The sequence below is a fragment of the Lontra canadensis genome, unplaced genomic scaffold (assembly GCF_010015895.1).
Source record: "Lontra canadensis isolate GAN:19392208 unplaced genomic scaffold, GSC_riverotter_1.0 scaffold84, whole genome shotgun sequence".
Lineage (NCBI taxonomy): Eukaryota > Metazoa > Chordata > Mammalia > Carnivora > Mustelidae > Lontra > Lontra canadensis.
This window is the reverse complement of record NW_022631078.1, coordinates 7,691,017-7,716,621: the sequence shown is the minus strand read 5'-3', so window position 1 is coordinate 7,716,621 and position 25,605 is coordinate 7,691,017. Positions and strand designations below refer to the sequence as shown.

Below are 25,605 nucleotides of genomic sequence, written 5' to 3'. Positions count from 1 at the left end.
ATATTAGATAAACTAGTTAAAAACGTTAAAAAAGAAAAGGGCAAAATTTAAAAAAAATTTAGCAGAAGAAGAGAGGAAAAAAAAATTGAAAAAGAAAAAAAAATTAACTGCAAGACTAAAGAATCATGGGGAGAAAGCCATGAGTTCCGTGCTTTGCTTTCTCCTCCTCTGGAATTCCGCTGCTCTCCTTGGTATTGAAACTGCACTCCTTGGTAGGTGAACTTGGTCCTGGCTGGGTTTCTTGTTGATCTTCTGGGGGAGGGCCCTGTTGTAGTGATTCTCAAGTGTCTTTGCCCCCGGCGGAGTTGCACCGCCCTTACCAGGGGCCGGGCTGAGTAATCCGCTCGGGTTTGCTTTCGGGAGCTTTTGTTCCCTGAGCGCTTTCCGTAGAGTCCGGAGGACGGGAATGAAGATGGCGGCCTCCCAGTCTCTGGCCCGGAGGAGCCGAGAGCCCGGGGCCCCACTCCTCAGTGCGCCCTCAGGGAACAGCGTCCACTTACTCCTGTCACCCTGGCCTCCGGCCGCGCTCCGAGCTCACCGAGCCTGCGACCGGTTCAAGGTAACCCCGAGCTCGGAGCTCTCTCCTCGGCTCCGTCTCTGTAGCCGGCTTCCCTGTTCTAATACCTGTAAGCTCTGCGACACTCAGCCAGCCCGATCCTTCTGTGACCCTGCGGGACCTGAGGCCACGCTGGCCCCGCATGGGCTTCACCCCGGTTAAGCCTCTGGAGCGATGTCCCTCAGCGGAACAGATTTTTTAAAGTCCCGATTTTGTGCTCCGTTGCTCCACCGCTTGCCGGGAGCTGGCCCCTCCCCCCGCGGTCTATCTTCCCGTCGCTTTGGATTCACTTCTCCGCCAGTCCTACCTTTCAGAAAGTGGTTGATTTTCTGTTTCTAGAACTGCTGTTCTTCTTCTCTTCGATCTCCCGTTGGATTTGTAGGTGTTTGCAATCTTTAGATAAGCTATCTAGCTGATCTCCCGCTACCCGAAGTAGTCTCAGCTGCTACTTCTCTGCCATCTTCTCAGAGGATAATCAAAATTAAATATATTTTTAAAGAGAAGTCTCTGAATATTAAGATGAAACTAAAGAACCTAATTACAAATTGGTATATCTATACTTAGAAACTATTTCAAGTGACTTTACTTATTTTTAAAAAGATTTTATTTATTTACTTAAGAGAGAGAAAAACAAAGCAGTGGGGAGGGTAGACAGAGAGAGCTGTTACCTCTTAAGAGCATTATGAGAACTCTTTTCTCAAAATAGAAGAGAGTATCAAAAAATTTTATGAGCTGTATTTATTGTATTTTTAACGTCACATAACACACCAAAGAGTCCTCTCTAGTTATGACTCACTATATTCATGCATTGTCACTTAAGGCATTGATCATAATCTGAAAAAGCCTTACCCAGAGATTCCTGCTAGTGTCATTTTTTAAAAAGTGCCAGTGCTCAAGAGGTCAAGAGAGAAGGATATCAACCCATGCCCCCTTGCCCAGACTCTATGATGTGTTCCTATTGAATGCAACGCACACATCACTTGACAGAAAAATCAAGAGCAAGAAAAATCAGACTAGACAGTACTACTGAGCAAACTATTGCTTTTTTTTTTTTTTTTTTTCAGATGAAGACAGGAGAGCTCAGAAACAGAGGTCACAGACTTCTGTAGCTAACAGAGATAGGCAAAGTGCACACACCTTTCTAAACAAATCAAACATGTTGTCTATTAAACTCTTTAGAAATCAAAATTCCTTTCATGCTCTATTTTCATGCTCTATTCAAGAGGTAAGTACCCACAGAACACTTTGGAGGCAAGGCAGCCTGGATTTAAGATTTAACTATCATTCAAAATTTTGCTTTCATATATATCTTTGTTTTGAGCTGAAAGACTCAGAGGATTCTAAGGACAATCTCAAATACAAAAATGCACTGTATCATTTACAGAAGAAAATACTAAGTGCTTGTGAGAACATTCATATTTTGAAGCTTTTCATCTGAGAAGTTTAAGTACTTTGTTCATCCTCTAAGCGAAAATAGACGGAGAGGTATTTTTTAACCACCATAATTTTATGAGTTCTGGGAAAAAACACTCAAATATTTGAGAATGCAAAACCTTACAAAAAACTTGGAACCTACATAATGAAGCAAAAGACTGCATTCCATGGAAGAAAAACAAGCTACAAACAGTCATGATGAGGGAATCCAACTTTACAAACACATGATGGATATGACTGAAGTATAAAGAAAGTTGTCTGCTTATTTATTAGCCCATGTAGAAAGTTCTTTCAGTTCTATACTGTGGCTGTTACTTCATTCTAAGATGGGAATACTAACATTTTACTATTTAATGCAAGAAATTGTTTTTCATGGCACATCGGTGGTTCAGTTGTTAAGCTTCTACCTTTGGCTCAGGTCATGATTCCGGGGTCCTGGGATCGAGCCCTGCATCAAGCTCCCTGCTCTGCGGGAAGCCTGCTTCTCCTTCTCCCACTCCCCCTGCTTGTGTTCCCTCTCTCACTGTGTCTCACTCTGTCAAATAAATAAAATCTTAAAGAAATTGTTTTTCTTCCAATTCAAATGATTCCATTTTCATTTTTCTTTGTAAACATCATTCATAAGAAGCAGAAGCAAAATTAAGAGATGAACAGTAACTGAACACACACTGAAATTACGCACTGATTCAAGGAATAATTTAAACAGCTCTTTACTTCTAAAATCTTGAAAACAAAATAGTTTTATTAGCAGTGAGTCTGTTAAGGAGACAAAACAAAAAAGAAGTATGCTAATCATATATGCACTTACAGGAAATCAGTGCAATGACCACTGATACAAGACAAGGGCAGATCAAGGTCATAAATCTAACTGCTTGGCTCCCTATGAAGGAATGCAACTTGATACACAATAGAAACAAACCTGCCTCACCGGATTTAAGACTGGAGTGCAGGAAAGGAATATGAACCTTCAACAATAACACTACTGGCATTCAAAAACAGTTATTGGTAAAAATCCCAATTTCACAAAAATGGCAAGTATCTTCTTCATTTAAATTTTCTGTGAGATTCTGTTCCCAAATCCCTCCCCAAGGTATCAAGCTATATGAGCTTTTTTCCCTATGAAAATACAATAACTAATAAATTCCTAAATTTCAAGCAGAACTTGAATAACAATTATACTGTTCCTAGTTCTCCTTGGAGACAATGAAACTCATTTCAACAGTGATTTTAATACATGACAAGGCTCACAGCAGGAAAAGAAAAAGTGGTTCTAATTCAGAGAATGCAGAGGTATTAAGATATGAAAACATGTTATGAGGAGAAATTTAAAACTCACAAAAGCAATTTCCAAAGAATTCCTTACTTTCAGAAAAAGAGAGAACCTATAATCAGAGAATCTCAGAATTATAAAGGACTGTAACATACAATTGACCAATGGTCTCTCAATGGTGGTAACAACCAACATTTTGATTGTGGGCTGGACAATCCTTTGTTTGGGGCAGCTGGTGGGGCCTTACTGTGTATCAGACAGACAACAGTAGCTGTATCAGACAGACAACAGAAGCTACAGAAGGATGGGGTCATTAAATGTCTTGGTATACTCAAGGAGTCACAGTTTTCCAAGAGAGGATGGGAACAGTAAAGATTAAGCTAGAAGGAAGCAGTATCACAGCAGACTCCATGTTGGGCATTTATCCTGTATACAGTGGGGGCCTTTTATGCTGTGGGTACCATGATTTTATCTTATATGTAAGTGGCAGACATCAAAAGGTCTGAAGCTGGGGATAACATCAGATTTGGGTTTCAGAATAGCAGTCCCCCACCATCTCTCTGATAAGACATATAACAGATGAGGCTCACCACTGACACGGACCCACTCCACCTTTCTTTAACATACTCAAGAAAACACTTCAGAATGTAAGTGAATGAGAATGATATGCTTTTCTCAAAGTCGCTTATGTCACTTGAATCTGTTATGGTAGGAAAAATTTTGTAGGTAAGTGGTATGTACAAGAAAAGGCACAAAACTCCCATCAGTGAACCAATATGCCTTGGCCATGTATTTTTAAAAAATGAAAAAATATGTATTTATACTTCTTAAAATAAAATACAATGTAAGTAGTCTATTTATGATAATCCCTATGTTGTGCTCGCATCGGCAGCACATATACTAAAAAAAAAAAAACAAACGATAATCCCTAGGTCAGCTGACTTTTAAAAACTAACTGCCCTAATATACCAGTCTAGCCGTGTTAGATATGGGGGAATCCGCTATGATTATAGATGTATAAGAGTTAGAAAGGAAACAAGCAGAGCACAGTGAGAGAGAGAATAACAATGGTGTTGTGCACCTGGTGGAGAATGGGATGTCAGATGCCAGCAAATAAACAGCTCTGAACAAATAAAAAGGATATTGTACTGAGGGTTGCTGGAGGGGTAGCTGGGTGATGGACACTAGGGAGGGTATGTGTTGTGTAAGACTGATGAATCATAGACCTGTACCCCTGAAACAAATAATACATTATGTTAATAAAAATTCAATAAATAATTAAATTAAAAAAGATTTCATCATATATTTCATGAATTAGTAGTTTCATGGAAAGTTACTGAGTTAGTCCTTGACAGTGAGTCATAACCTTTTAAATGTCAATACATAAAACTACAGTAATCTAAAACGTATTAAAATCAAAATATTACAAATACTTGGTTTCAGGTATTCAAGATAATACTAGAGTGCCATTTGTTGCAATTATGTAAAAAAGAAGGTTCCTTCTGTACAGGATAACCTTGGATTTATTCTGATTTTTTTTGCCAAGTGAACAAATCTCAAGCTTGAATTCTTTGAGTTATGATACTGTTAGAAAGGTTATTTTTTTTTTAAATATTTTATTTATTTATTTGACACAGAGAGAGAGAGAGAGAGATCACAAGTAGGCAGAGGAGCAGGCAGAAAGTGAGGCGGAAGCAGGCTCCCTGCGGAGCAGAGAGCCCGATGTGGGGCTCGATCCCAGGACCCCGAGACCATGACCTGAGCCGAAGGCAGCGGCTTAACCCACTGAGCCACCCAGGCGCCCCTAGAAAGGTTATTTTAAGACAATTATCATATGATCTCCCTGATATGAGGAATTTGAGAGGCACAGTGGGGGGTTTGGGGGGTATAGAAGGAAAAAATGAACCAAGATAGGATCCGGGGGGAGACAAACCATAAAAGACTCTTAATCTCACAAAACAAACTGAGGGCTGCTGGGGGGAGGGGGGTATGGAGAGGGTGGTTGGGTTATGGACATTGGGGATGGTATGTGCTCTGGTGAGTGCTGTGAAGTGTGTAAGCCTGACAATTCACAGACCTGTTCCCCTGGGGCAAATAATACATTATATGTTAATTAAAAAAAAAAAAAGAGTTATTCTATTCTTCCAGAAATGAAGCTGGGCAGAATTATGAGAAGTAGGTAAGTTAAGGAAGACTTCAGAAGCAACAATAGAAATGGCTATGGATATGGAAAAGAAGAAATAGATTCTAGAGATACTTAGGACTGATGAGGTTCCTTTTTTTTTTTTAAGATTTTATTTATTTATTCGACAGACAGAGATCACAAGCAGGCAGAGAGGCAGGCAGAGAGGGAGAAGCAGGCTCCCTGCTGAGCAGAGAGCCCGATGCGGGACTCAATCCCAGGACCCTGAGACCATGACCCGAGCCGAAGGCAGAGGCCCAACCCACTGAGCCACCCAGGCGCCCGAGGTTCCTTTTTCTTAAAGTTCCTTTTTTTTAAAGTAATCTCTATGCCCAACAAAGGACTCAAACACTCAACCCTGAGACCAAGTGTCACATGCTCTACTGACTGAGCCAGCCAGGCATCCCTGAGACTGATGGTCCTTGATGATCAAACGATTGTGGAGGGTAAGAGAGCACAATGCTATGATGACTCCTGGATTTCTATCCTGAGTTATTTACTTACAAATCTTTATTCATTTCCTCAGAGAATGAAATCCTGTGTGTTATACTCTATGAAAAAGTTGGCTTGGTGGGTGGTCAAAAGGTACACACTTTTATTATAAAATAAATAAGTCATGGGGATGTAATGAATAGCATAGTGATTACTGTGTATTTGAAAGTTGCTAAGAGAGTAGATCTTAAAAGTTCTCACCACAGTGGCACCTGGCTGGTTCAGTTGGTGAAGCATGTGACTCTTGATCTCCAGGGTTGTGGGTTCAAGACCCACATTGGGTGTAGAGATTACTTAAAAATAAAATCTTAGGAAAAGGTTCTCACCACAAGGAAAAAAAATTTAACTGTGTGGTGATGGATGTTAACTATCATTTTGCAATATATACAAATACCAAATCATTATGTTGTACACCTGAAACTAATATAATGTTATATGTCAATTATATCTCAATTTAAAAAAAGCTTGGTACAGGTGAAAGTTAATTAGATCTTAATCAGCTTAAAACCAAAATGAGAGTATTAAGCAGAAGAAAACCTCAGAGACCAAGCCAAAAAACATCAATGGCCTCCTAGTGGTAAAGAGGAAAACATGAGGGCATGAGTACTCTTGTCCTGGTAACTATTTTTCAATTAAATCATTTAAATTTCAAATGGACATTTACATTATTCAAATATATGGCTCCCAAAGTACTAATTTTTCAAAGAATAAACCAAAAATTGATTCCACAAAACAGAATACTAAAAGTATAACAGTTAAATCAATTAATTTAGGGGTGCCTGGGTGGCTCAGCTGGTTAACTGTCTACCTTCAGTTCAGGTCATGATCCCGGGGGCCTGAGACTGAGCCCCACATAGGGCTCCCTGCTCAGCGGGAAGCCCACTTCTCTCGCTCCTTTTGCCACTCCTCTGCTTGTGCTCTCTCTCTAATAATTAATAAAATCTTAAAAAAACCCACAATTATTGTAATCTTTTTTTTTTTTTTAAAGAGACTCGGGGTGCCTGCATAGCTCAGTTGGTTAAGCGTGTTACTCTTGATTTTGGCTCAGGTCATGATCTCAGGGTTGTGAGACTGAGTCCTCCTATCAGGTTCCCCGCTTAGCATGGAGTCAGCTTGGGATTCTCTCTCTCCCTCACCCCTCCCAACCCCCCACTTGCGTGTTCTCTCTCTCTCTGTAAATAAATAAATAAAATCTTTAAAAAGAGAGAGACTTTAAGCTCCATAAGTTCTGGGACGCTGCTAAACATGGATAAAACAACCTTCTCTGGATTAAAAGACAAAAATAAGCCAGGCCAGCTCAGAAATAAACCTTTTTGTGTATATGGTCAATGATCTTCCACAAGGGTGTCAGGACCACTCAATGGGGAAAGGACTATCATCAAATGGTATTAGGAAAACTGGATACAAAAAAGAATGAAATTGGATCTGTATCTTACACTACATATAAAAATTTACTCTAAATGGAAAAATCTTAAAAATTATTCTAAATGGATTAAAGACCCAAACATAAGACCTAAAAGTATAAAACTCCTAGAAGAAAACAGAGCAGAAAATGTTTTCATGTCATTAGACACAATGACTTTTTGGATGTGACATCAAAAACACAGGCAGAAATGCAAAAATAGACAAATGGCACAAACATCAAACTTAAAATTTTTGAGCACCAAAGGACATAATCAACAGAGTAAAAGGCAATAGAGAATGGGAGAACATACCTGGAAATCATATATCTCATAAGGGGCAAATATCCAGAATATATAAAAAATACCTACAGCTCAATGACAAAATATCAAATAACTCAATTAAGGCAAAGGACTTGAACAGACATTTCTCCAAAGATGATATACAAGTGGCCAATGAGCATATGAAAAGATGCTCAACATCACTACTCATCAGAGAAATGCAAATCAAACCACAGTGAAATATTACCTCACACTATCATTGGGATTGCTACTATTAAAGCAAAAACACCCAGGAAGTAACAAGAGCTGGTAAGGATGTGGAGAATTTAAAATCCCTGCCATAACTGCTATGGAAAAGAGTATGGTAGTTCCTTATGAGAAAAAAAACAAAAACAAAAATGAACAAAAAACACAAAAAATCCCTAACATATGATCCTGCAATCTCACTTCTAGGTATATATCCAAAAGAACTGAAAGCAGAGACTTGAAGAGATATATCTGCACAATCCATGTTCATAACAGCAACTATTCAAAGTATCCAAGAGTTAGAAACAACCTAAATGTCCATCAATAGATGAATGGATAAACAAAATGGTATATACATACAAGTAAATATTATTTAGTATATACATACAAGAAAATATTATTTAGTCTTAAAAAAAATAGAAATCCTGCTACATCCTACAACATTAATAAACCTTGAAGACATTCTGAATGAAATGAGCCAGTCCCAAAAAGACAAATGCTGTATGATTCCAGTTACATAAGACATCTACAGTAGTCAGATTTATAGAAACAGAAAGAATGGGGCTGGAGAAGGGGGTAAGGGGGAGTTGTCTAATGGTTATAGAGTTTCACACTTATAAGATGAAAATGTTCTGGAGATCTGTTTCACAATAATGTAAATAAATTTAGTATTGAAGTATACACTTAAAAATCATTAAAATAGTAAATTATATGTTGTATGTTTTTACCAAACACACATACACATAGATCCAAGTCAGAAAATTATATTCTTTGTAGCATCACTTTGTGCTAAAATGACTTCTTAGAGAATACATGAACCACAAGATAAACATTAAAATATAAAACATTTTATACTCAGAAAACTTTGTTACCTGCAACAAATCCAACTACTAGATCTTTTCCAGTAGTAGAACGTTGACCTTTGACCCAGACTGCTTTGAGACTATTAAAAGTGTAGAAATAGACAAAATTGGAGCAGCAGAGACTGGAGATAACTGGAAACCACCCTCGATATGGTGCCAGGCTAGAGGAAAAACACAATAAGCAATGTAAAGATGCTGGACAAAAGTTAGTGGAAAGGGGCAAAGTCCTAGAAAAGGGTGATCATGATTCACATATTCTCCAAGTTCATTCCTACACTACAACATACTCCAAACTGTACATATATCTCACATTCTGAAAGATGTCCAAACCAAGAAATCTTTTCTACCATTAATGATACCAAAGAAACAATACACTTTCAATGACTGATTTTCTGGTTTCCTCCCCTTGATTTCCTTTCGTAAATTACTGTATAAAATTAGAGATAATTTCTGCATGGCTATTAGTTAATATAGCACCATTCACATTTTATTACAAGGTAACAACATTTAGAAATGAAGTAAATACAGACATAATAAGTGTAAAAAAAAAAGTGATGGGAGCATGTTATTAGGGCACAGGAACCAGGCTGAAGGGGCTCCCACTCAGGACAGTTTCAACACCAACATAATATAGTATGGTAATCAATTGTAAATCACCGAAAAACCAGGAATTTCTGGGTTTATACTAATACTAAATAAAGTTTTTCTTCATAGACTGCTGATAGATGCAAGAGAGGAAAATTTAAATTATTCAGTAGTTAACCTGAATCTGAGAAATCATAATTAACCAATGAGGGAGGGTGGACAATATGTGATTCCAGATGTGATAGCCTAAGGACACAATATCACCTATGCATGACATGACTCTGGTCAAGAATGCAGAGCCCTCAGTCTAATCATAAAGAAACGAGGCAAACTTAAAATGAGAAACATTTTATTTAAAAGAAGGGGGGCTATATTCTTTAAAAATGTCAACAACATAGGGGTAAAAGGCTTTGATGTATGGTGTGTAACTTACTCTTAAATAATTCTGAAAAAAGTTTGTGTGGTGTGTATGTGTAATAAACAGAAGGGAAGGGAGAGAGAAAGCAGGGAGAAAATATAAGCACAACTGGGAAAATAAATGGGAAAAAGTGTTAATATAGTAGGTGGCTCTGGGTAAAGCATGTATTGATACTCTTTGTAGTATTTTTAGTTTTGTAACTAAAAAACTTTTTGTGAACTTGAAATTATTTCCAAATAAAAAGTTAAAAAAAAAAAAGAAGTACATAATCTGAAGGCATCTGATAGGAATGAACTAAACAACAACTTCTTCGGCTCACTATAAAAAAACACTAAAACGTAAAACAAAGCATTGGTTTCATGGAAGACTCTATGATCAAGAATCAAAATGTCCAACTACAAAACTTTAAGGAGATGAAAACAATTATGTACTTACAAGTCAGGCAATTACAGATTCACAACTACTGTTAGGCTACAAGAATGGAAAGAGAGTTGGAGACAGGTGTGCTAGGAGCCCAGCAATCTCCCAAATGGGCTGCTTTATCTAGCAAAGATGGGCAAGGTGGTACTCACAGGCCTTCTTCCTTAATGATCTCCAGGAGCACCATGTGTGTAGTTTTGGACTTTCTTTTCTCATCAACTATAAGATAAAAGAATATACATTTTAACTAAATCCTTTGAGAATTATTATCTTCAGCATCGACAAGTTTCACTGAAATGCCTTTTACCTCACCTGAGCAATCTCCCACCCTATTATTTGAGCTCCCTAACTTGCCTCAGAACTCACCAATCCTCCTTGTTCCTATTGCTAAATTCCCAACTGTGGTTTCCTTGGGTCCCATCTATTATTCATGAACCACAAAGCATTTTAATTCAATGCCTAATTCCCAAAGCTAAAGCGTAACAGGAATCTTGTATTTTATAAGGCTTTCTTGTTTTGAGGTTTTTTTTTTTTTTCAGAGTTACATATTCCCATTTTTATCTTAACATCTTATAACGTAAAGAGGAAACTAATTACCATCTCCCTGTTAGCGGAGAGGCTAACAGGAGACATGAAGGACACATGTAGCTGGCAGCAGAGCCATGATTAAAACTCAGGTTTTCAAAGTTTTAGGCTTTTGTTCTATTTCAAAATATTTGTTCTCTTTCTAAAAAATAAAGGTCTCAGAAGGATGAGAACTGGGATGCCTGGCTGACTCAGTTGGTAGAACATGTGACTCTTGATATCAGGGTCGTAAGTTTGAGCCCCACCTTGGGCGTAGAACTTACTTAAAACTAAAAAAAGGATGAGAGCTCTGCTTTTCTTGGCATTCTCACTGAAAAATCACAAAACCTCAATTAACTTCACATTTCCTACCCACGCTTGGAGAACATTTTGAAAACATAAAAATGTGGAAATAGAACAATTTCCTAAGAATTAAAATTGATACCTATACGATTTGTGGGATGGTGAAAGGAAACTCCTACAGAAGGCAATCTGGCCATAGCTATCAAAATTACAAACAGGCTTAACCCTTTGATCCAGCAATCTCACTTCTGGGAATTTATCCCATAGAACTTACAGAAACAAAGCACATATGAACAAATCTATTCTACAAAAGAGAAGAGGGGTGCCTGGGTGGCTCAGTCAGTTGGGCATCCAGGTCTTGGTTTCAGCCTGTGCTGTGATCTTGGGGTGGTAGGATCAGGCCCCACATGGGGCTCCACATTCAGCACGGAGTCTGCTTGTCCCTCTCCCTCTGCTCCTCCCCCTGATCACACTCTCTGTCTCTTTCTCAAATAAATACATAAAATCTTTTTTAAAAAATCTTTTTTTAAAAAAAGATTTTTTAAAAAATCTTTAAAAAATTTTGTTCAAAATTTTAAAAATAAAAAAAAAAGATTTTATGTATTTATTTGACAGACAGAGATCACAAGTAGGTAGAGAGGCAGGCGGTGGGGTGGGGGAGCGGGCTGCCCACTGAGCAGAGAGCCCAACTCAGGGCTTGATCCCAGGACCCTGGGATCATGACCTGAGCCGAAGGCAGAGGCTTTAACCCACTGAGCCACCCAGGTGCCCCTAAATAAATAAAATCTTAAAAAGAGAGAGAGAGAGAGAAGAAAAGATCCAAGAATCTACAATAGGGGAAGGGGAAACAGGTTCTGATGCATTTATACTATGAAATCATGCTACAGCTAGAAGGACGAAGAAGCTCCCAAAGCACTGATTTAGAAAGCATCCAAAATATGCTATTAAGTAAAAAATTTACGGTACAGAACAATGTGACAAATATGCTTTTTTTTTGTGGAAGGACAGGAGAAATCTTCTATATTCTTATTTGCTTGTTATTCCATAATGAAATTCTGCAAGACTATTTGAGAGACAAATAAAGACATTATCTGCAGAGGAGGGAAAACGGAAAGATCAGAGTGAGATTTTCCACTGTAGTATGCATGATTTTATATATTTTGAGTCATATGAAAAACTATCACAAAACTCTAAAATTGATTGATAATAATAGCCATGAAGGGTTTTAACATAGGAATCAGTTTACTTAAAGCTAATATTATTCTTATCTCTTCACATAAGTTCTAGCACAGATTTATAATTTCAGGTTGAAAAATACGAGGGAATAAGCAAGCACGAATTATAGTTGCCTAGTCCTATAACGCAAAAGAGGCAAACTAGGTCTACATGCCCAACTTAGCAGTGACAATGGGTGTTTGGCTCCACTGTGTCTCTATTCTTTGCTCTCTTTCGAGAAGATCTACCCTCAGCAAAAACTCTGTACATTGTGCCTTAAAAATGTCATATTGTGCAGGCACCCAGCTGGCTTAGTTGGTAGAGCATGCAACTCTTGATCTTGGGGTTGTAAATCTGGGCCCAATGTTGTATATAGAGATTACTTAAAAAAAAAAAAAAAAAAAAAAAAAAAATCAGGGTTCCTGAGTGGCTCAGTCGGTTAAGTGTCTGCCTTGGGCTTAGGTCATGATCCAAGCTGGGATCGGCCCCATATCAGGCTCCCTGATCAGTGGGGAGTCTGCTTCCCTCTCTCTCTCTGCCCCTCCCCCTCACTGTGCTTGATCTTTCTCCTTCTATCAAATAAATAACTAAAATCTTTTTTAAAAACTCATATTGTTGGGCGCCTGGGTGGCTCAGTGGGTTAAGCCTCTGCCTTTGGCTCAGTTAAAAAAAAAAAACACCTCATATTGTTTATTAGAAATAACTGTAATGATTCAAAATTATTAATGCAAACCCACTCAGGTTCTTTCAGATAAGAGAGGCTGAGACTATGACTCATTCATGAACATCTCTCTGTTAATTGAGAAATAGCAAGGATGACCAGTATGTAAAGTCAGTGGAAATGGACAAGGATAGATTGTTAACAAAACAGCTATCCTTATGTTAACTTAGAACTTATGAGAAAAATATGTTTGCTTCTTGACACCAAATGAAAAGACTATGATGCCTACAAAAGATACTCACCTTGAAGTCGGAGTCGAGCTGTATCCAAGGGGAAAAATACTGTCATTGCTGTCATGCTTCCCTGAAAAGTTTGAAAAGCCTTTAGCAATTACGGTTCCATTAAAAACAAAAAGCCACAACTTTCAAGTGAATAAAAGTTCATTATTAACAAGGAGTCAAATCATACTTTCAGTGAACAGACATATACAATATTGGGATTATTACTGCTCAAGTTCTATAGTTTTATACTTAAACGGAAGTATTTTATTTTCTAGAAAGAATCTCTCTCATACTGAAAAAGAAAATGAAGAGGGTGCCTGGAGAGGACAAACTTAGGGGTTTACAACCCAGGACACAAGTAGGAGATAGCAGATAAATGGATTTTTAATCTTTTATATGTCAGTTACTACTCCTATGTTCTCTCTGATAATCCTACAAACCAAAATATCCAGTAATCAAACAGATACATATTTCTATTCTCTTGGCTTAATCAATATCCTTACCACAAAGTAAAGGAAGTGTACAAATCATATTGCTCTTTAAAATAGTTTTGTTTGCTTGTGTTTTAAGTAAAATAGGGACAATCTGGGCTCAATATTCCATCTGTTCATTCAGGGTAACACAATGACAAAAAAAATATCAGGGACAGAGGCCCAAACTAGTCTTTCCATTCAAGAAATCCTACAACAGATAGGGGTGCCTGGGTGGCTCGGTTAAGTGTCTGCCTTTGGTGGAGGTTATGATTCCAGGGTTCTGGGATGGAGCCCCAAATTGAGGGGTTGGGGGGAGGTCCCTGTTCAGTGGGGAGCCTGCTTCTCCCTCTCCCTCTGCACACCCCCAGGTTTTTTAAATAAATTAAATAAATAAATAAATACATAAATACATAAAATCTTTTCAAAATTCTATGACAGATAAAAACCACAGTTTGGGATGAAATCTTCAGGTGGGTTTATGGTCTCAACCCAGATGGAGACCCACTAGTATATATTCTCAGGCATAAGACCCAAGTTTTAGGCTACTAATCTAATAATGGTTACATATAATATTTTAATCATGATAACAACTGGAAATTAGGTCAACCTTATGGATAAGAAACATCTGCCAGGTTTCTTATCTATTTAAATAGGTCAGCCTGCTTGACAGCAGAGAACACTGTACTGTCCTGTAAAGTATTCTTCAAAACTCAGATTGAATGTTACCACCCATTGCCCATCTATGTTCGTTCCTCTGTGTTCCCACAACATTTTCTTATGGCTCCTCTACTAGATTTTAAAATATTTACTGTCTCTTTGTAGAATATCGATTCTTAAAAAATGTTTATTCAAGTTACCTATTCAGTTATTTATGCTTTTTTGATGACTCCCAGCACCAATGTTCTTTCTAATAAGGACTAGATAATATCTAATGTCTCAAGAAACACTGGACCACAAAGTCTTACAGTCTACAGACCTATGCTTCCAGCATTCTTGCTCATGTCACTGGCAATTTCCAAGAAAAATGGGGACTGGAAAGCTGGAGAATGTTTATTGGGTTATGAAGGCTGTGGCTTTTTTCCCCCACAGCATGGTACTACATATCCATGAAGGGTACTGCATAAACAGGGCATCTCTAGGCAAGAAAGCCCTGTCTGGAAACTACTTTTTCAAACAATTGGGCCATTTCCATCCCTCTTCCTTGCCAGCTTTAAAGATACACCTGAAGTTTCCTAAGTTAGAAAAACCTGCCTACTTACCCTGAAATTTTTTAAGTGAAGTACATGGTATGCCAAGCTAAAAAGAACAGTCATTACTAAGAATTCGGTCTATTACCTCCTCAAGGACTAGCATAAAGTTCAAATCAGTAAAATTAAGTAACTTTTTAAAATTTATTAGTACTGGGGGTGCCTGGGTGGCTCAGTGAGTTAAAGCCTGTGCCTTCAGCTCAGGTCATAATCTCGAGGTCCTGGGATCGAGCCCCACATCGGGCTCTCTGCTCAACAGGGAGCCTGCTTCCCCCTCTTTCTCTGCCTGCCTCTCTGCCTACTTGTAATCTCTCTCTCTGTGTCAAATAAATTTTTTTAAAAATCTTAAAAAAAAATTTATTAGTACTGGAAAGACTGGATCAAGATGGTGACTCAAAACTCAGCATTGCCTCCTCCCCATTCCAATCACTAATAATGACAGAAAAGGTTTATATGTTAAAGTATCGTGTAGGGGGACCTGGGTGGCTAAGTCGGTTAAGCATCTGACTCTTGGTTTGGGCTCAGGACAGATCGGGTTTCACCATCCCAGGGTCCTGAGATTGAGCCCGGTCCGGATCCACATCAGAGAAGAGTCTGCTTGAGATTCTTTCCCCCTCTTGCTCTCTCCCTGTCCATCCTCTCCCTGTTCATATTCTTGCTCTCTGAAATAAATAAGAATCTTAAAAAACAAAAATTAAGGGTGACATGAGAGTTTCGGTTTGCAACAATATGGTGGCCTAGACAACATGCTGCAAAATACCTCGCTGAGCTCATAGGAAAGTAAGGGAAATCTACTAAGGCCAGAAAAAGCAGGAACCCATAGGATTAAGCAGACTCTTTGGCTTTGGTTGCCTAAGAGTATTTTTGCCAATCTAAGTGATCAAGCAGCTTTATTATTTTTAAATTGAAGTGGAATTCACATAACCTAAATTAACCATTTAAAAGTACCATTCAGGGCGCCTGGGTGGCTCAGTAGGTTAAAGCCTTTGCCTTCGGCTCAGGTCACGATCCCAGGGTCCTGGGATCGAGCCCCACATCGGGCTCTCTGCTCCATGGGGAGCCTGCTTCCTCCTCTCTCTCTGCCTGCCTCTCTATTTGTGATCTCTGTCAAATAAATTTTAAAAATCTTAAAAAAAAAAAAAAGTATGATTCAGTGCCATTGGTATATTCACAGTGCTGTGCAACCACCAATTCTATCAAATCCCAACATACTTTCATCACCTCAAAAGACAAGCAGGCACGTCCCACTTCCCCCTCCACTCAGCCCTGATAACCACTAATCTGCTTTCTGTCTCTATGGATGTATCGATTCTGATTATTTCATATAAAAATAATCATGCAAAGTGTGACCTCTTGTGTGTAGCTTCTTTCACTTAGCATAATGCTTTCAAGGTTTACCAACCTTGGAGCATTTATCAGTACTTCATTCCTTTTTATGGTTAATATTTGATTGTATGTATATACTGTATAGTTTATCCACTCAAAATGTTATGGAATGAGACATTGTGAATGCATTAAGTACTGCTGAACTGTACACTTTAAAGTTTTGTGGGTTTTTTTGTTTGTTTGCTTTTGGTTTTTTTAGTTAGCTTTACACCCAACATGGGATTTGAACTTACTCGGACTGAGCCAGCCAGGTGCCCCTGAACTGTATGCTTTAAAATGGTTAAGTTTACATTATGTGAATTACACAGTTAAAAAAAAATTTAATCCTCACAACAACCTGATGAGATTAAGTACTGGTATTTTCTTCATTTTACATATGAGGAAAAGATACTGAGAGGTTTTGTAACTTCACTAAAGTTACTCTTTGCAAGTGGCAGAATTAGTATTTGAAAACCAGCAACTCGGCTCCAGAGACCACACTCTTAACCACTGTTGTAATTAAAACCTTAAAAAAAATTCACTAATATAGTACTAAAATTTACTGAGAAAGAAAAAAGGTACTAATATGGGACCTATTTAATGCGTCAAATATTTTTTTGTGTACTAGTCTGGAAACTCAGCATAGAGCCAGGCATAGCATAAGGCCTAAACTTGTTAATTAATGTATGATTGTATGCACCTACAAATAAACTTAATATCCATGAAAAAATGTATTCAAAATGCTAAAGATAAATTTGGAACATAGCTGTTCTGTACATTGGGAACTTGCTATATTTGTCTCCTCACCAAGCAAACACACAGATGACTGCTTTCCTTTTCATAAGCAGCTGTTACCTGAAGGAAAATATTATATATGCAAGTCTTATGCCAAGCTATATAAGCACATGACTTTTTAGAATCTGAATTAAATTCCTCTTTCATAAATACTCAGTGCTTTTTTTCCTCTAGGACTGTCTGTTCACTTACATAAAATTAGAAGGCACGAAATACCGAGAAGATAACCACAATGTACAATACTGTTGTGCCAGAGAGACATAAAAATAAATCCATTATTTTGAGTCCCACAGAATTCTAACCATCTGAGTGGGAGTTCTACTGCTGACATTAATTACAATTTAAAAGAATCCATTTCCAGAGAAACAACCTTCTGGTGTCTCACCAAAACCAAACATTTTTAGTCACAATTTTCTACCATCCCCCTCTGACATTTAACCATTAGGTCTTGGGAAATGAGTTAATTGCTACACCACACTGGCACCTGGAGCTAGAAAAGTCTTCAGAAATCATCTTGTGGGGCACGTGGGTAGCTCAGTGGGGTAAGCCTCTGCCTTCGGCTCAGGTCATGATCTCAGAGTCCTGAGATCAAACCCTGCATTGGGCTCTCAGCTTGGTGGGGAGCCTGCTTCCCCCAAGAAGGCTTCCTTCTCTGCCTATTTGTGATCTCTCTCTCTGTCAAACAAATAAAAGCTTAAAAAAAAAAAAATCATCTTGCAGGGAACACCCTTCACCTGAGAACTAAGGAGTCTGAGCAAGGGTAGTGAAGAGGTCTGCCCAAAGCCTGAGGGGGCAGCGTAGACTTAGAAGCCAGAGTTCTTGGACTCCTAGTTATACTGTTCACTGTTCTACCTGTTCTCAACCTTTTTCAGTCTTTTAATGTAACTCTTCTCTTCCACTTATAAAAGTGTACTTGTTTTTACTCTCCATATAATTATTACTTTTTTTTTCTTTAAACAAGCATGTGTTAGTTTTAAAGTGAGGAAAAAGCAAATACACTTTTTAAAGACATCAGAATACAAGAGCATATAGCCTAGAGAGTCTCAAAGTATGGTATGGGGCTCCTTGAAAGTCCCTAAACCCTTTGCAGGGATCTGCAGGATTAAAACTATTTTCGTAAGAATACTATCACAGTTTTCGCCTTTTCCATTCTCATTTTATCACAGCAGTGTAATGAAGTTTTCCAGAGGGTACATGCTATGTGATACTGAAACTGCCTGAATGCAGAAGCAGAAACAAGGATCCAGCTATCCTCTTTTTTTTTTTAAAGACACTCTTGTCAGTTTTTTTGTTTTGTTTTAAGATTTTATTTACTTGACAGAGATCACAAGTAGGCAGAGAGGCAAGCAGAGAGAGGAGGAAGCAGGCTCCCTGCTGAGCAGAGAGCCCGATCCCAGGACCCTGGGATCATGACCTGAGCCAAAGGCAGAGGCTTTAACCCACTGAGCCACCCAGGCGCCCCAGCTATCTTAAGTTAAACATGAGAAAGGTTTGCAAAAATATAAAACAATGTCATTCTTCTTATTATTTTGGGGAAAATTTTTTTTAAATGTTATATATGTTAACATGTAACAGGTTTAATATTATAAACAATAAATAAAAAGCTCTTCAGAGTGTGTGATAATTTTTTTTAAAGATTTCATCTATTTAAGAGACAGAGTGAGAGAGAGAGCGTGAGAGGGAAAAGGTCAGAGAGAGAAGCAGACTCCCCATGGAGCTGGGAGCCTGATGCAGGTCTCGATCCTAGGACTCCAGGATCATGACCTGAGCTGAAGGGAGTCGCCCAACCAACTAAGCCACCCACACACCCAGAGTCTGCGATAATTTTTAAGAGCATAAAGAAATCCTGAAACCAAAGAGTTTGAGAACTTTTGTTATAAACATGCAATTAAATATGAAAACCATACATCGTTAACAAACTATTATTGGGGTGCCTGGGTGGCTCAGTTGGTTAAGCACCTGCCTTCAGCTCAGGTCAGGATCCCAGGGTTCTGGGATCAACCCCCCTGCTGGGAATCCCTGCTCAGTGGGGAGCCTGCTTTTCCTCCCTGCTCGTGCTCTCTCTCTCTCAAATAAATAAAATCTTAAAAATAAACAAACAATTATTCACCACATTTGCTTCTAATATCCCTTTCAACTAGCATTATGCCAGCATCATAAGCAACTAAAAACATCAACTACCTTTGGGCCAGTCACTGTCTTCATCAGGAAATTCTTTAAAAGGCAAATAACTCTAAGAAGAACAAATGTAGCCTATAATTTACACCTCAGAACTAACATTTATTAGAGACTTGTTTTTTAATGACAGGGATACTAAATAGTTCATAAAGAATATACAACAGGATGCTGAAAGGGGAAGTAAGTGCAAGACTGGAAGGATGCTGAACATTCTGGAAATTCAAAGACTATTGTCAGAATATAGACAGCAAGATCAAGAGTGGAATTAATGTCTTTAGGGGTAAGCAGGGATCAAGTCACAGGTTTTTTTTTGCTAAGTATATTAAGTATAGTGACTGATCAGACAGATGTGGGGAGAGGAAGAAAAGGAACTCAAGCAGGGCACCCACGTTTCTGACTTAAAGAACCAGGGATATAGTGTGGTCATAACTGTAGGTAAACACTGCATGAAGAGAAATTCTGAGTCAGAAGATAATGATTTTGACTTTCAATTAGCTGAATTTTAAGTGCCTCAAAGACTTCTACTAGAAAATGTCCAGCAGGGGGGTCCGGGGTGGCTGAGTCGTTAGGCGTCTGCCTTCTGCTCGGGTTATGATCCCAGGTTCTGGAGGCCTGCTTCTCCCTCTCCCGCTTCCGCTTCCCCTGATGGTGTTCCCTCTCTCATTGTGTCTCTGTCAAATAAATAAACAAAATCTTTAAAAAAAAAAAAAAAAGATGTCCAGCAGGTAGCCAGATACTAGTCTGAAGATACAGAGATTCTGGGATACAAATGTAGATTTGGGAGTCACTGAAATATAGAATATTTCCTTACCTTTGAGGCAACAATAATTGTACTATGACTTATAGATTTTAGAGGTTGGTGGGATCATTATTTTACCAAAAATATAGGATTACATATTGTTTTGTTTTCATAATCAAATTTTCACTCTCAACAAATAATTACTGAAAACATTTCAATAATTTTTTCCTGTCTTATTACCTTCCTTTTCCTTTCTTTGGGCTCATTTTGATGTTTTTATCTAACTTTTTTTTAAAGATTTTTATTTATTTATTTGACAGAGAGAGGTCACAAGCAGGCAGAGAGGCCAGCAGAGAGAGAGGAAGGGAAACAGGCTCCCTGCTGAGCAGAGAGCCCGATGCGGGGCTCGATCCCAAGACCCCGGGATAATGACCTGAGCTGAAGGCAGAGGCTTAAACCACTGAGCCACCCAGGTGCCCCACTTTTATCTAACTTCTTAAGGTAGATGCATAGCTCATTAATTTTAAGTCTTTCTTCTTTCCCAAACTTGATTTAAAGGCTACTCATTTCTAAGTATTTTTACCTGTGTCTGACAGGTTCTTCTCTTTACAACTCACTGGTTTTTATTTATTTATTTAAAGATTTTATTCATTTATTTGACAGAGAGAGAGATCATAAGCAGGCAGAGAGGCAGGAAGAGAGAGAAGGGGAAGCAGGCTCCCTGTCGAGCAGAGAGCCCAATGCGGGGCTCCATCCCAGGACCCGGAGACCATGACCTGAGCCGAAGGCAGAGGCTTAACTATTGAGCCACCCAGGCGCCCCACAACTCACTGGTTTTTAAGACATTCATAGTTGTACAACTATCACCACTATCTAACTCCATTTTTATTATCCCAAAAAGAAACCTCTACCCATTAGCAGCTACTTTCCGTTCTTGCCTCCTCCCACATCCTGGCAACCACTAGTCAATTTTCTGTCTCTATTTGTCTATTCTGGATATTTCATATAAATGGAATCAAATAATACATGCTCTTTTGTGACTGGCTCCTTTCAAGACCCATCCATGTTGCAAAATCAGAACTCCATTCTGTATTACAGTTGAATAATATTCTGTTCTATGGACACATTGCATTTTGTTTATCCATTCATCAGTTGACGGATTTGGGTTGTTTCCACTTTTCTCCTTTATGAATAATGTTGCTATGAATATTTGTGTACAAATTTTTGTTTGAATATATTTTTCAGTTCTCTAGGACTGGAATTGCTGAGTGATATGTTAAGTGTTCAACAATTTGAGGAACTATCAAACTTTTCTACTGTGGCTGCACAGTTTTATATTCCTACCAGCAAAATATGAAGTTTCCAACTTTCCCATAAACTTGTAACACTTATTATCTGTCCTTTTGACTAAGCCCACGCTGGTGGGTATGAACTGGTATCTCACTGTGGTTTTGATTTCCATTTCCCTAGTAATTAATGCTGTTAAGCATCTTTTCATGTATTTATTGGCCTCTTGTTTATCTTCATTGGAGAAATGGCTATTCAAATCCTTTGTCTATTTTTTAATAGGGTTATTTGCCTATTACTGAGTTGTAGGCAGTCTTTATATGTTCTGGATATTAGACCCTTAACAGATAAAAGATTTATAAATACATTCTCCCATTCTGTTTTCATCACTTTCTTGATGGGGTTTTTGAAGCATGTAAAGTCTTAAATTTGAATGAAATCCAATTTACATATTTTTCCTTTTTATTACTTGGTGTCATATCTAAGAAACCACTGCCTAATCTAAGGTCATGAAGATTTATGCCTATGTTTTCTTCTAAGAGTTTTGTAGTTTTAGCTCTTACATGAGGTCTGTGGTTCATTTTAATTTTTGTGTATGGTCTGAAGTAGGGGTCCAACTTCATATTTTTGTCTGTGGATATCCAGTTGCTCTTGCAACATTTTTTAAAGAGACTGTTCTTTCCTCATTGATATATGTTAACATTCTTGCCAAAACTCAATTGAACAAAAATTGAGGATATATTTGCTGGACTCCCAATTCTACCCCACTGATCTATCTATCCTTATGCTAGTACCACATTCTCCGGATTACTGTAGCTCTGCGCTAAGTTTTGAAATTGGGAAATATGAATCTGCCAACTTTGTTCTATTTCAAGATTGTTTTGGCTAGTCTAGCTGTTCATTTTCATATGAATTTTAGGATCAGCTTATCAATTTCTGCAAAAAAACCAAACCGGAATTTTGGTAAGGACTGCACCCAATCTGTAGATTCTTTTGGGAACTATTGCCATCTTAACAACTGTCTTCCAATAAATGAACATGGGATGTCTTTTCACTTATTCAAATTTTTAACTTTTTCAATGATAATCTGTATTTTCCAGTGTGCCTAAAAGTTTATTTTTTTAAGATTTTGTTTATTTATTTGAGAGAGAGAGAAAGTAAGAGCATGAGAGGGTAGAAGGTCAGAGGGAGAAGCAGACTCCCTGCGGAACTGGGAGCCCGATGCGGCACTAGATCCCAGAACTCCGGGATCATGACCTGAGCTGAAGGCAGTCGCTTAACGGACTGAGCCACCCAGGCGCCCTACCTAAAAGTTTTAGTATGCATTATCCGCACTATCACTCAATTCTAAATATTTTCTTATTTCCACTATGATTTCTTCTTTTACCCATAGATGTTTCAGAAATGTTTAATTTCCAAACATACATGTTCTTTTTTTTTAAAGTTACCTTTTTGTTATTGATTGCTACTTAATTGCACTGTGGTTAAGAATTCATGTTGTTTCATTCTATTTCAAAACTTTTTCAAAACTTAAGTTTTGCTTTACAGCCAAGTAAGTGGTCATTTTTGATAACTTTTCCATGTTTGGCTTGAAAAGAACGTGTTTTCTGTAGTTGTTTGGTACAATGTTCTGTGTATGTCTATTAGGTCAAGTTTGTCAAATACATTATTCAATTCTCTGTTTTCATAGCTCCATCCCACAACCTGTTCTATCAATTACTGAAAAATAATCTTCCATTTTGGTGACTGGTATATTTCTTCTTAAATTTTTGCTTTAAATATTTTGAGACTGTTATTAGATGAACACAAACTTAAAACTGTTTTATTTTCCTGACATATTGAGTCTTTTTTCTCTTTGATGCCTTTACTATAAAGTTTATTTTTGTCTGATGTTGATAGATCACTTTTGGTTGTTTTTCTCTGATCGGTCTTTTCTCACATTTTTACTTTTGAACTTCTTGTATCCCTTTCTTTTAATTTAATTTAATTTAATTTAATTTAATTTAATTTATTTGTCAGAGAGAGAAAGATAGGGAGAGCAAGCACAAGCAAGGGGCGTGGCAGGCAGAGGGAGAAGCAAGCTTCCCGCTGAGCAGCAAGCCCAATGCAGGGCACAATCCCAGAACCCTGGGATCATAACCTGAGCTGAAGGCAGACACTTAACTGACTGAGCCACTCAGGCGTCCCATCTTATATCCTTTTCTTTTAGATGCATCTTTTATAAATACCATTCTCCCTTTTAAAAACCAATCTAGTGCATTCTCTTTTAACGCAAGCATTTAGTTCATTAACATGTATTTGGATTTAAAGCTGCCATCTTATTTTGTGCTATGTGTCATATATACTCTATGTTGGTTTTTCTGCGCTTTTCTGCTTTCTTTTTTGACTAAAGGTTTGGTTTTTTTTAATTAATTTACTTCTGCTGTTTATTCCATTGTGTTATTTCATGATAAAATTCTACAAGCTATCTAGTAATGACATACATTCCTAACTTACCAATGTTAAAAATATTCAATAGGTTTGTCCTCCTCCCAAACAACAGAAATTTAATTCCATTCACTCCCACTCACTTTCATGCAACTATTAATCTACTTTAATTCTAACTTCTTTTGCTTCTTTTTTAATGTCCACAAAACACTGGGTTAATTTATTATTTGACAGTTAAAGTTGTTTAGATCTAGATACATGCAATATTTACCACTTTTTCTACTCTTCATCTTTTCTTCCATCTCATACTTTCCATCTAGCATCACTTGCCTTCCATATGAAGAATATCCTTCAGGATTTCTCATGAGGATCTTGCTAGTGGCAAACTGTTTCTGATGGTCTGAAAATGTCTCTATTTCATGTATGTGTTAAAGATTTTCACTGGATATAGCATCCTAGGGAGAGGTTATTTTCTCTCAGCAAAATAAAGAAAACACTCCACAATTTTCTGACTACAATCATTGCAAATGATAATTCAGTGTCAACTATCCTTTAGCTCACTAATTCCATCTTCAGTTGTGTCTAATATATTGATAAACCTGTTTGGAATTTGAATCCATCACTTGGCCTCAATTATCAATTTACAGCTATGCATTAATTATTTTATATTTAAATTTTTATTTGATCAAAACAAAAGATGCACATAGTTTAAAAAAGTCGATGCAATATAAATGGCAAAATACAGAAGTTCCTGCCCATTCCTCTCCATTTTACTCAAACTTCCTCAGAGGCAATTATTTTAGCTTCTTTTAGCTGTTTCTTTTGAAATTTTGAAATTTACCTATCTCCATATAATTAAAAAATATCCTATTATCTTCTGATTCTTCAATTTTAGAGATTATTTATTTTACATTATGGAGGGTGAGAATTTAGCTCTATTATATTTCCTTCTGCCTTCTTGTCCTGTCTTTCTAAGAGCTGTGGTTTTGTTTAAATAAGTTTTCAGTATTCCCACAACTATCACGAATCCACTTTCAAATTTCAGTTATTTTACTTTTCATTTCTAGATATTCTATTTGGTTAACTTTCAAATACGCTCAGCCAATCTTAGTTTCTTGTTCCTCACACATATTTTCTAGACTTTCTTTTATTTCCTTATACATATTAAGTAGCTTTTTAAGATTGTGATTGAACATTCCATTTTCTGATTATTGCTGTTATCTGCTACTGCTCTTGTTCACAGTGCCTTGTTTCTCTGTGAGTTTAGTTCGTTTGGATTGAACTTACCTTAGAATTCTATTTTTGGGCATTCTTTTAAACCTTCTAAAGATAAGTACTTCTGGAAAGTATTTCTGCCAGACACTTTGCAGTCCCACCAACCTAGAATCATTCCAAGTTAAATTGTTCGCTTCAGGTTTTCAAATGATGCAAGTAGTGAAAATTCAGGCTGCAACCTAAGAGAGGGTTTGTGGCTTCAAAATCTCAGTGGTGAGGGCTCCTGGGTGGCTCAGTGGGTTAAGCCTCTGCCTTCGGCTCAAGTCATGATCTCAGGGTCCTGGGATTAAGCCCGGCATCAGGTTCTCTGCTCAGAAGGGAGCCTGCTTCCTCTCTCTCTCTCTGCCTGCCTCTCCAGCTACTTGTGATTTCTGTCAAATAAATAAACAAAATCTTAAAAAAACAAAACAAAACAAAAAAACTCAGTGGTGATTTCTCACTGCTGAGGTTGGAGATAGCTAATATTCCTGAGGAGGAGTAAGATCATTTTCCATTCATCTCTACAGAATATTCTTTTGGGATTCCAGGCTTATTGGGTGATTGTGTAAGGGCAGGTTTACATTTTAAATTCTATTTCTTCACATTTCAAATCTATTACTTATAGTATCTAACACCAACCACTCTTTTACGTTCCTTGAATATTTCAG

The 25,605-nt window shown here is 37.7% G+C and overlaps 1 protein-coding gene across 1 annotated transcript in view; it reads right to left on the bottom strand.

Moving 5' to 3' along the window:
• The window catches only part of SLC25A17 (solute carrier family 25 member 17), a 49,166-nt gene that overhangs the window by 13,027 nt on the left and 10,534 nt on the right, over positions 1-25,605 (bottom strand). Inside the window, 3 exon segments of the mRNA XM_032882926.1 lie at positions 8,735-8,886; positions 10,301-10,367; positions 13,194-13,254. Of these exon segments, the coding sequence (XP_032738817.1) occupies positions 8,735-8,886; positions 10,301-10,367; positions 13,194-13,254 (280 nt within the window).